Genomic DNA, 12,947 nt, shown 5'->3' on the forward strand with positions numbered 1-12,947 from the left:
TCTGAATCTTTCTTCCTCTCCTCTTTTCCAGTGCCAACAATCCTTGAAGTAAACTTTAATCATCAAAGACTAGGAACATATTAGAGGTGACACTATCAACTTTTTTTTTTTTTTTTTTTTTTTTACAAATTACTCAGGAGTTAACAATAGGAGCACCCAAAACTTTCAAGTTATGAGCAGGAATAAATGTTCAACTTTCAACTGGTGTCATTTATGGGCAACTGATGTAAAAATGTCCTCCGTGAATCTTCCTCTCCTCTTTTCCAGTGTCATCCTCTCCATTTTTTCTCACAAAACTCACGAACATCTGTAGCATTTCAGTCCATGAACCAGCTGAACTGCACCCAACTATTGAACATCCATGCCATGTTTCAGTCTGTTAACCCGTCGAACTCTCCACACACTCTTTTCTTTTCATCCTCTCTCTCCTGCCACCATCCCTATCCAGGGCCAGATGTAGCCATCTTTTGTTGGTGGATTTTCTCTCTTTGTCTGTGGCCCCAGACGTCAGACGGTTATGCCTCACAGTAGCTGAAACATACATGCACACGTAGTTTCAAATAAAATGTTTGTATTACTAGCTAATGTGGCTTCTGAACTTTAAAGAACAATTCCACTAAAACGGAACCCAGGACTTATTGACAGACATTCTGGTGTAACACCTACAGGCAGTGACTGTAATTTTGCAGATCAGTCCAGTAATTAGCTGGCACCATCCTCCTCCCATGTTCCATTAAGGCTTCAGAAGAAAGCAAATCTGAGCAATTGTATCTCACAGAGCCACACGCAAGTAAGTACAATCATATGACTGTACTTATTTTTAAATTGTGTGTAGCTCAGTGTGATACAATGCATTTTTTGACAATATTACTTCTGGAAAACACAATAAGGACATTATGAATCATGTGAACCAGTCATGGATGCCGTTACGCTTTCTACTTAAACTAGTCAATGTGTGTAGATATCACACCAGAATGCCCCTTAATAAGGCCTGTTATTCAGTTGTAGTGGAATTGTACTTAAAACAGTCAGCAATTTCCACTTCCCAAATCATTTGTCTAAATAAATAAAAATTCTCTATCTGTCTCTGTCTGTCTGTCTCTCTATCTATCTATCTGTCCGTCATCTTTATGATTGTATTCATAAATTTATTGATATTATTAAACATTTATATAGAAAAAACTCCACAGTTTTACCACCATTTGTGGACTTTTCAGACGGTCCCTTACCACACCCTCCACAGTATTAGCATGTTTTAGCACAATGTGTGGACTTTTCAGATGGTCCCTTACCCACAGTAGGTAAATTTTCCAACTTATATCAATGTTAAATTGGCGATCTGGAACGATTTCACCATGACGCCATCTGACCAGCTTAAATATTGGACAAATCGCTTTATCTTTAAATATGGGACGATCCCATATTTTACGGGACAGGTGGCAACCCTAACTCCAGGGGTGGCAGTCACCATCAATACTCGCTGAGCTACCCAGGCCCCAATATATAAGTATTGTTAATGCTTTATTAAATGGTAAATTAATGTGGAATTGTTGCTAAAAATGTTGGTTGCTCCATAAAAAGACACAGTCCTGCTTTATTAATTGTTCAGATTGTTTATTGTATGGAAAACTGTCTGGAACAAAGTTGTAATGTGTCTGTCATAAGAATGGATGGCCTTTAAGTGCTAATGATTACGTTAGTACTTTAATGTTAGAATAAGGCAGTTTGGATCTGGATCAGCCCTTGGGTGTCCTCTCAGTCTTCGTTCTTTTGGTTTACCAGGGCAGAGTTTTTCCAGTGTAGTCCATGAATCCACCATGCTTATTCTCAGTAAGACTTCTAATGACACGCAGCATCCCCTCCACACTTTCTCTCACTTCAAGATTTAACTCACTTCCATTAAAACTCAATACAGCATTAACTTTGAAAAACTCTACTGTTTAAAAGAACTTTTAACTTGCTTTTAGCGAGTTCAGCAATTGCATTTTTCCTCACAACTTTTACTTGATGAACAAATAATAAATTAATCATGGCTAACTGTGAATTGTGAATTTTTTACAATGACATCTGTAACTGAGAGCTTTTGCTCTTGTGTAATGCTGCATCTGTAGCTAGGAGTTAATGCAAAAAAACAAAACAAAACAAAAAAATTACTGAATTCACCTTTAACAAAATCAACTTTGTTGTTGTATATCATACACTCAACTCTTCTCCACCCATGTCAGTCCTCACCCATCCTGGATGAAGGGCCATGCAGAGGATCTCATCTGGCTTTAACTCCACTGCAATTAATGCAGTCAGCATGTTAAGACCTGCCTGATATAGTAAAACAGATGCAAAAACTCATTTCATATAATCAGTACTGTTTAAACATGAAGTAAATAGAGTCCAGTTTATTTAGGCTAAGTGCACTACAAGACAGAAGGATGTTTTGTTGCGCACATTTAAAGACTCGCAGTTTCTTGTTTTCTGTTGTGTTGGTACGCATTGTACACAACTAATTTTAGACGAAGTTGGTCAATAGAGCACAACAGTGCCCGTCCACTTTTTCAGCTGGTTGTTTGAGACTAAAAACATGAAAGGGTGATGAGCTTCAGTCTTGTAGCAAGCGCTTTCTTGTAGTGTCTAAGCAGGACCTCTTTGTACCTTGCTCGCGCTATAAGGCAACACTGGAAATTGGGCGTACATAGAAAGAATGCTAGATATGGAGCCCCCTGTAGAGGAGATGTTGATGACAGCAGATTTATCACAGGAAATTCCTGGTGTCCCACTGGCTTTGGCTGCAGTTTGTAGATATGGTAGGTACTCCTGTTTAAAAGAAATAGAAAGAACTACATTACCCTGTATTTAAAATGTATTTGCACCATGCTCAGTGAGGGTAAGCAAGATACCAAGTCGAAGTGACAAGAACGATATACGATCACTGTTATACCTTCTTGTCATGTAGAAATTCTCAAACAACCAGCGGTCTTGCAAGCCAGATTGGAAATCTGCTGCATATGGCAGCTTAATCTGACCAAAAACTGCCCACTTAAAAGGGGTTGTCAGACCGCTATGTAAAACGTCCAAAAACATTTTATGTGACATATTGGGTGGAAGGTAAATCTAAAACATGTTACAACCACAATAACAGACTACCGTGCAACAAAGTGGTAGCTCAGTCAAGTAATGGTTAAGCAATGCCTTTAAAATTTTTAATTAGTTGGAAATGTTAGTGGATCTTTTCCTTTCATTCAAAAGTACTGACATAACTCTGCATACAAAGTAGAATATAAAGTAGTACTTGAAATATCTTATTTTCTTGCTACTAACAACCTCAAATGTGTTGCAGAGATTCAGTGCCATGCATTATGGGTGGGCGGTACGGTGATATATATCACTGCGACAGTATAAATTGTCAGCTGGTAGAGATTTTGCTATACTGTGTATATCGCTATATGTAGATATCCATGTGCACAGCGCTTTTTTGTTGATTTTCCAGAAAAAAATAACTATATACCATCACCATGATATAAAATTACTTGTGCCGTAATACATAATTTTTAGTCATGCTGGCCATCCATGAAATGTACCTTGCAAAAGTTGCCACACCCAGCAACTATTACTTCCTTAGATTCACTCATTGTAATAAAGAATTTTGTTTCCATTAGACTGATAAAAAACTATGCAATCCTGACTCCCATAAATTGTGTAGTAGCCCGCCAAAGTGATTGCAGCTGGTGGATTTCACCAGCTCATGCCATTTTAGCTTACTGTTTGCATCAGATGGGTGTACTGTCTAAAGTGTGAAACACTCTATGCAAGTACTTGAACAAAGACACTTCTAGCTATGCAAGATCAATTTTGAGTGTAGTTGCATTTCCAAATGTGTCAGACAGCAATTCATTACACAACTCATGCACGAGTTGCTTTCTCAACATTGTCACAAGGGGCGCTATAGTGAGATTAATGTTCTGCTTCAACATGAGTATTTTGTTTTCTTCTTTTGAGCCAGCTACTGTCAAGGTGAATGCAACAGTTTGAAGAGAATATTAAGATAAATTTAGAGGCTGCATCCGAAAGCTAAAGCACTTGTCTTGCTGCTTAATCAGTTAATGGCTTAACCAACCAAGCGTTTTGTATGAATGTACCGCTTAAGGAATAGAGATCTTATTTTATAGTTCACCCTAAAAAGAAAATTCTCTCGTCTACTCCCCCTCATGCCATCCCAGATGTGTATGACTTTCTTTCTTCTGCTGAAGACAAATGAAAATTTTTAGAAGAATATTTCATACAATGCAAGTAAATGGGTTCTAAAATTTTTGAAGCTCCAAATGCCACATAAAGGCATCATAAAAGTAATCCATACAACTCCAGTGGTTAAATCCATATCTTCAGACATGATATAATAGGTTTTTTCTATCAATTTTAAATAATAAATTCTCCTCCCTGCCCAGTAGGCGGCGATATGCACGGAGAATGTGAATCACCAAAAACAGAAGAAGAAAAATGTGGAAGTGAAAGTGAAGTGGAGACTGACTGAACAGGGAGGAGAATTTATAGTTTAAAAAGGACTTAAATATTGATCTGTTTCTCACCCAAACCTATCATATTGCTTCTGAAGACATGGATTTAACCACCAGAGTCATCTGGAGTACTTTTATTTTGCCTTTATGTCCATTCTCTTGCATTGTATGGACCTACATTGCTAAGAAATTCTTCTAAAAATAGTTTGTGTTCAGCAGAAGAAAAAGTCATACACATCTTGGATGGGATGATGGTGAGTAAATTATGCGAGAATGATCATTTTTGGCTGAACTATCCCTTTAAGCATGTTCAACAGGCCAAGCACACGCATCTGCGTTCACGTACTTGCATAGAGCATGTTCTGTTTAATCTGTTTAATGTCGCTAACAATGCTAGAGAACTGCCCCTTTGGAACGTGCTAGTAATATGCAAAGCGATTCTGTATAGTCTGTCATTGCTTTCAGTGCACGGTCAGTAAAATCATCAAATATATGTGCGATTACAGTTAAAAATACGCAAACTTTATTTCTGAATGTCCACAGTATACAAACCTTGTTGATTTATTATAATGAAAGCGTGCAATCTTCATTTGAATTTAAGCCCTCAATCCAGCAGAAACTCCAGAATTATCGCCAGATGTCACTGCTTTCATTCAAAGTGACTGCATGCAGCCAGGTGGTTTTCCCTCTTCATTTGCATAAAATTTAGCATTTCTCAACTTTTTGATGCTCTCGTCTGCTCTCAACACTTGCTCTGCATCTCTGTCAATCCCACAATCACCGTTATGAGCGTGTCGCTCAGCTCCCATAGGAATGAACCAAAAAAAAGGCGGCTCAGCTCTGCTCACTCCACGCCAGTGGACACATAATGTAGGCTTAAGGCTGAGACTAAGCAAACAGTTGTAGCACACTTTTAACATGGACAACATTCTATGGACAACATCTCATAACAATACATTTCCTGTATTATCCTAATGACTACTAAAGGTCCCGTCATGTTGGTGTTGAAGGTGGTCTGCATGTCCTCAACAGGGATGTTCAGCAAGGTGCCAGATGCCAACACAGCAGCATTATTCACCAGCAGGTTCAGGCCATTCTTCCCCAGTAAAGAACCCACTTTCTTGGCAGACACTTTAATGCTGCATGGATCAGCAACATCTAACAGAAAAAGCAGTGGCAGGTGTTCAAAGATGTTCACAACATATCCAATGAAAATTGAATATGCACCAAAAAGGATTTACATTACATTAAGAGGAAAAGATGAGTGATATGAAAAGACACAGAGAGAATAAGTTCACACACACACACACACGCACGTTGGTGCAGCTATCATTACAAGGACTCTCCATAGACATAATGATTTTTATACTGTACGAACTATAGAGTCTGTCCCCTAACCCTAACCCTAACTCTACCCCTAAACCTAACCCTCACAAAAAACTTTCTGCATTTTTACATTTTCAAAAAAACATCGATTTATAGCATAATACCCTTGTAATTACCAGTTTGTAACCTAAAAAAATGTCCTCGTAAACCACTTAAACCTGCCCACACACACACACACACAAATAGCCAAGATGACGCATTTCAAGTTGAGCTATCAGCTTACCCACAGTGATAATTAATATAACTGCTGGTTAATGATTTACCACAATAATACACCTGTGTTTCATGATGGATTAAAAAAATTCTGAACTACAAACTCTTGAAAGGACACAGTTATATAAAAAGTAAAGACACTTTTTATTTTTCTTATTAACACACACGTTTCGAAACGGATTGAATAAAAATGTTGAAAAAGTCATATATAAAAGATGTTTATGTCTTGTATTTTTGAATGTGTACATATGAATTAGAAGTGGCTGCATTTAATAGGTTTATTAATGACAATCAGCGTTAGTCAGCAGAAATCTTTCACTTAAAATACACGAAGGAAAGTTTGTACAAGGGTTCTCAACTTTGTTAAGTGTTTATTTCACTATTTATATACAATGGGTGTTCTCAACCTTACACGATGTCTATTTTTTATATTAATATTAACATGCATTTTACTACTTGCAAACTTGTATTGTGCAATCTATATAAATGTGTGTGCATGTGTGCGTGCGCATGTGCTCATTTACAAGAAAAATGTCATACTAATGAAAATTACAAAATAATACACTAAATGTCCCTCTTTCCATAAAATGTGCTGAATTGTGATGCCAAGCATTTTAAAAGACCAAGAAGAGGAAATAAATATATAAATATATATAAAAATAAATAAATAAATATATAAATAAAAATCTACAAATTTTGAGTCTCTCCAGATGCTGCTGAGAAAACACTCATAAAATGATGTGTCCAAAGAAAATTTTTTTTTAATTTGTTTTTATTATTATTCTTTTTTGACATCAGGGTCAATGAAGTGATGCTCAATCTTTTGTCTATCTATTAAATTGTTCAAAAATACATTACAAATGCATTTCACACAAAATACTAACTTGAATACACCTCTTATATGAAAAGAAAATGTTTTCAATTCACCTGGAGTCATGTGTTCGAATCCCAGGGTGTGCTGAGTGACTCCAGCCAGGTCTCCTAAGCAACCAAATTGGCCCGGTTGCTAGGGAGGGTAGAGTCACATGGGGTAACCTCCTCGTGGTCGCTATAATGTGGTTCTCACTCTCGGTGGGGCACGAGGTGAGTTATGCGTGGATGCCGCGGAGAATAGCGTGAAGCCTCCACACGCGCTATGTCTCCACGGTAACGCGCTCAACAAGCCACGTGATAAGATGCGCAGGTTGACGGTCTCAGACGTGGAGGCAACTGAGATTCGTCGTCCTCCACCCAGATTGAGGCGAGTCACTACACCACCACGAGGACTTAGAGCAAATTGGACATTCCAAATTGGGGAGAAAAGGGGAGAATATATATATATATATATATATATATATATATTTAAATTAAATTATTAAATTATATTAAAGTCATGTGGTGTAACCAACATGTAGGTAGCCATTTTGTTTGTGAAAAAACAAAAAACAAAACAGAGAGGACCCCTTTAGACCCACAAGACTGTTTGTGATGTAAAAATAAAAATAACAACAACATAAATTTGCCATTTCATTAAATATCAATATTTCAACTTTTCTCTGCAACCGTAAGGGCTAGAACCTTGATTCCTTGAGTCAAGCCCTACAAAATGTATATATCCGATTTCATTTCCGTCTATAATTTTTTTCCACCATTTAGAATTTTTTGAAAAACCTACTTTTTCAAACTCCTCCTCGACCGTTAGTACAATCAGCATGCAATTTGGTATACATCATCTACAGACCCTCCTGACAAAATCTTTTAAAAGAATTTCGATTCGTCAAATCGTTCCGAAGATATTAATTATACAATTTGTTCAGTTTAACGCGATTTGAGTAATTGATCAATATCTACTCAACGCAAACTCCAAACGTAAGCAAACTCGGTACACACAGTCAACAGGACGTTTAGAAAATGTCAGCAAAGTTTCGCACAATTCCATCCCTAGGGGGCGCTACAACTAAAAAAACTGTCATAACTTTGCAGCCTTTGAGCAACAAAGTTCAATTTCAATATGCATCTTCTTTGGTTCAAATGCTAACATATTCTTAAAAAATTTATTCGACAAATTAACAAAAATGGCCACCTACGGCCAATCAAATTTCAGCACCTTATAACTCGTATAGGGAATGGCCGAGGGTTATAGAAATGACTATACAAACAGGGTATCTACATGAAGCGTGAAATTTTGTGACAATCAGCCACATGGTGGCACTATAATTAGCTAATTAGTGTTTTTGTTAATAACTCCGGAACCGTATAGGCTACAATAAAAGAAGTTTTAGCTTCTCTGAATCCACAAGTGTCCCCAAATCATATGGTCCCTTGAATTTCCATTTCTGCAAGAAAAAGTTTCTCCAATTTCTATTTATTCGAAAAACTTACTTTTTCGAACTCATCCTAGGCCGTTTGCCTGATTCTCATGAAACTTGGTACACATCATTTACAGACCGTCCTGACAAAAATGTATCAAAATGATTTTGATACATCACATTGTTCTGAAGATAAAAGCAAACATATTTTGGGGCATGGCCAATAATGATTAATAAGCCTGTATCTTGTGAGCACAATTTTCAAACCTAACAAAACTTTGTACACATAGACAAGAAAACACTCTGATGTAACATGCAGAGTTTCATAAATTTTTTATGCTAGGGGGCGCTATAACTTAAGAAAATTCTAATTGTGCAGTTGAATGAACTCCAGAACCGTATAGGATAAATATATATATATATATATATATTTATATCTGTAAACCCATCAGTGCCTCCAAGTCATGTGCTCCAAATAATTTCCACCATTTTTTTATTTTTTTTTATTTGTCCTAGGCTGCTTGCCAGATTCACACAAAACTTTGTATACATTCTATAACAGACATTCCTGACAAAAAGTTATCAAAAGAATTTTGATATGGTAAATCATTCAGAAGACATAAGCTGATAGGTTTTTGGGTATGGCCTATTATGACTTATTGACCCGTATCTTGTGAGCACATATTTTAAACTTAACAAAATGTAGTATACATGCACAAAAGAACATTCTGTGTTTACATGGAAAATTTTCATCAATTTGGCATGGCTGTAACTGTCACGCCTCCACCGGGCTCAGTCATCCATTCACACTCCCCTGAATTCTGATCACTAACACCTGCACACAATTACCGGGACAATCAGCACCATATAAATACCACTTCCTCCAAACAGTCATCATCTAGTCTCTCTTAGGAACACCATAGACTACATTGCTCTCTTACAGCAGTGTTTACGGTTTCTTAGTACGATCTTCATTGCTAGATTTACCTGAAAGACTCATTGGTTCTCACTGACTGTGTGACATCGCCTGGACTATTCTCTCATCTGCACGTTAAGTTATCTTTTCCAGTACAATACTCATCTGGTTGTGTTTACATCTGTTAATTAAGCCTCCTGCATCTGGGTTCAACATTCTGTCTCTCTCTGTGTGTTATTACCTGACAGTAACATAAGAAATACCAAATATCTCAACTGAATTTAAGGCCTTCATAGGCATAAAAGGTAGTACTGTTTGTCCACCAGAGAGAGCCACATAATTATAAATAATTCAGAGGGTCTTCAAAGAGTAATTAAAGGTAGACTAAGGGTGGGTTGCACCAACCAGGATTAACCTTAAATTTAAACTAAATCTAGGTTTATCTGATAATTCTGTTGCACCAAACTTTAATTTTGTTTAAAAATAATCAGGGTTGCATTTAAATCATCACTTTGATCCTGATTTAAATTTCACAGTAAATCTGAATTGACTTTAATCCTGTTGCTCCATTTATTTTAACCTCTGATTTAAATCTCAGTTATGGATTAACTTTAAATTTGCAACTGAGGTGGTTTAAATATTAAAATGACCTACAATAAAACATGAATGACTTTGCAAGAGAACAGTGAATATGCCGTCAGCCCTAGATAGAAGATGGTTAGGGTTTGAGTTAGGGTTAGGTTTCCATAGGGTCTTTCCTGTCAAATCAGATTATTTTTGTCATTTTTACATATGTGCTTGGCCCCCGATAATTTCTGTTTGCGGCTATATTTAATGATTATGTTACGTACACTCATGTATTCAAGATGCAAGAAAAGTATTTTAATAACATTTACTTGATGGTTACACCACATAACATGTTTAAAGTCATTAAATCACCTTTCTTTCTTCTTTTTTTTTTAAATTGTGAAATACCGACATGGAAGATTACATTTCTACAAACTTGGCAAATGTTCTAACTAGATTTTTAAAAGATTTCTCATTTTTATCACCTCGGACAACCTTATTTGTCAATGACCCATAATACTGCACATCTCAAGGTGCATCAATAAGGTAGGTCAAAAAATGTGTTGACAGTACAAATGGTTTAAAAGCTACATCCACAGCTATGGAGGCCTTTATTTATCCAAGTGTACAAAAACCTCTCCAAGCAAGTAGATCAGGTGTTTTATAAGACATAAAATCTGCATATAAATGCACAAACCTCAATAAATCATCAAATACTTCCACTTATATAAAATTAGTAGAAATTACAAAAAAGTTACATGGACACAATATTCCAACACTCCAAAAACGTGTGTTGAACTTTGTGCCTTTCCATTTCAGGTGTGGGGTAAAAGGCTTCCTCACCACTTTTTTTTTTTATTGTTTAAATGTTATTCAAAACAACCTACTGTTGTTATTTCTTTTAACACAAATCATGTTGCTCCAATATTCAATAAAAATAAATATATTTCTTGAATCTTGAGGCACTTTATGACCTTTAGCCCCATTGTACCTCTTTTCTTCAAAAATTCCCCTTTTGTGTCCCACAGAAGAAAGGAAGTAAATAATGACAGAATTTTCATTTTTGGTTAACTATCCCTTTAAGATTAAAAGCTGCTGAGGTCAGTTTAAATCACATCAGTACAGATAACAAAATGTGTCTTACGCCCTCATGTGGCTATGAGAGGAAACGCAACCACTTACATCCAGTCATTTCAGTTGAATGTAATCTATAGAAAGACATGGGGAGCCTAGGGCTGGTTGTCACACAGGAATATATGGGCTATATATTTAAACTAAAATTCCAATATAAACGTTTTTTTTTTGTTTTAAATAGCTATTGGGCAAATAAGTCAACACAATAAAAGCACATGTCATACATTCAGGCAAAAGTCAGCTAAATAATGAAGATTTTGGAACAAGTGAGTTATGTTAAAAATGTATCTCTTTTTATTAATAATGGTTTCTTTTGGCCAAAACAATGGTTTGATATTTTTGTATGCTACATTTTTGCTGTTTCATGACTTGTTTTGTGTTTCATAATTGTGTTGCTTTTAAAGTTTGCTGAAAGGCAATAAAGGTTCCCAATGTGAAAAGTGACTTCATTTCATGTGACATGGCGTGTTAAATTTTAGGGTTGATTTTAAGATTTTATTAATTACACAAGGCATTACTTGGGTTGGCACCAGAATATTTAGCAGAACGTTTAAAACCTTGTGAATCAGTTAGACTTCTTAGATTTTCTTGTCATGAACTGTTGGCTGTTCCAAAATTGAGATACAAAACAAAAGGTGATAGAGCGTTTGTTGCGAAGTTCTTACAACAACTTGGAACAGCCTACCCTGGGTAATTAGAGCTGCTAAATCCGGGTTTTTAAGTCTTTTTAAAAACTCATTTGTATAGACTTGGTTTTATTTCTATGTGAATGTGTTGTGTTTTACTGTGTGTGTTGCTTTTATAACTATGTGAATATGTTGGGTTTTACTGTGTGTATTTTTGATTTTATGTTTTGTGACTAGCTCCAGTCTTTCTATTATTGGTATCAAGTCAGATCATCAGAAACGGTTGTCCATGGTTGACAATGGTTGTCATTCTTCACCACTGAAAAGGGAAATCTATGAGGATTATGGAACAGTGCGTTGGAGGCAAATTCATTTTGAGTGCTATTTGTCATTCTCTACTCACCAAACCATCAGTTCACACACCTGTTAAAGAGAGCAGTGTGTGAGCTGGTCAGATGGATTAAGGAATAATTTGTTTAACTACAAAAATATCCGTATTAATGTGTGTAGCCACATATATAAACACAACAAGGTGGTTATGGTCTTTTGTTGTTTTGTAAAGCATAATTTTGAGTTGGAAAAAGTGTGTGGGTGACAGGATAGTCAGTGCAACATTCAGAATTTGAAGAAGTAAACAGGATGTAGAATTTGAACATTAAGGAAATAGAATTCAAATGGAATGTAATTTAAAGAAATGTATATTACTGTTGCAAGTTTTTAATAATACATCTTATTTTTCAGCATAAATGACCCATAATCATGTTATAATACATAAAATATATATATACAGAATACACTCACCGGCCACTTTATTAGGAACACCTGTACACCTACTTATTAATGCAATTATCTAATCAACCAATCGTGGCAGCAGTGCAGTGCTTAAAATCATCCAGATATGGGTCAGGAGTTTCAGGTTATATTTAGATGAACCATCAGAATGGGGGAAAAAATGTGATCTCAGTGATATGGACCGTAGCATGAGTGTTGGTGCTAGATGGGCTGGTTTGAGTATTTCTGTAACTGCTGATCTCCTGGGATTTTCACACACAACAGTCTCTAGAGTTTCTGAGAATGGTGCAAAAAACATCCAGTTCTCCGGTCTGGCCATTCTCTGTTGACCTTTCTCATCAACAAGGCGTTTCCATCCACAGAACTGCTGCTCACTGGATGTTTTTTGTTTTTGGCAACATTCTGAGTATGATAAATAAATATATAATAAATAAATAAATAAATGCAATAATATAATAGATGCCACTACCTACAAAAATTCTCAATGAAAAAAATGCATTAATGCAAATCCATTGTAGTA

General features: G+C 36.1%; 1 protein-coding gene across 1 annotated transcript; it reads right to left on the reverse strand.

Moving 5' to 3' along the window:
• Positions 1 to 1,775: 1,775 nt before the first annotated feature.
• LOC127450603 (C-factor-like) lies at positions 1,776 to 9,367 on the reverse strand. The gene is made up of 5 exons (XM_051714841.1): positions 9,334 to 9,367; positions 5,477 to 5,663; positions 2,647 to 2,809; positions 2,207 to 2,316; positions 1,776 to 1,893 (listed from the first exon to the last, which is right to left on the reverse strand). Exons 1-5 carry the CDS (start codon positions 9,365 to 9,367, stop codon positions 1,776 to 1,778), a joined length of 612 nt encoding a protein of 203 aa, XP_051570801.1.
• Between the last annotated feature and the right edge of the window lie 3,580 nt (positions 9,368 to 12,947).

This window comes from Myxocyprinus asiaticus, chromosome 13 (genome assembly GCF_019703515.2).
Source record: "Myxocyprinus asiaticus isolate MX2 ecotype Aquarium Trade chromosome 13, UBuf_Myxa_2, whole genome shotgun sequence".
Lineage (NCBI taxonomy): Eukaryota > Metazoa > Chordata > Actinopteri > Cypriniformes > Catostomidae > Myxocyprinus > Myxocyprinus asiaticus.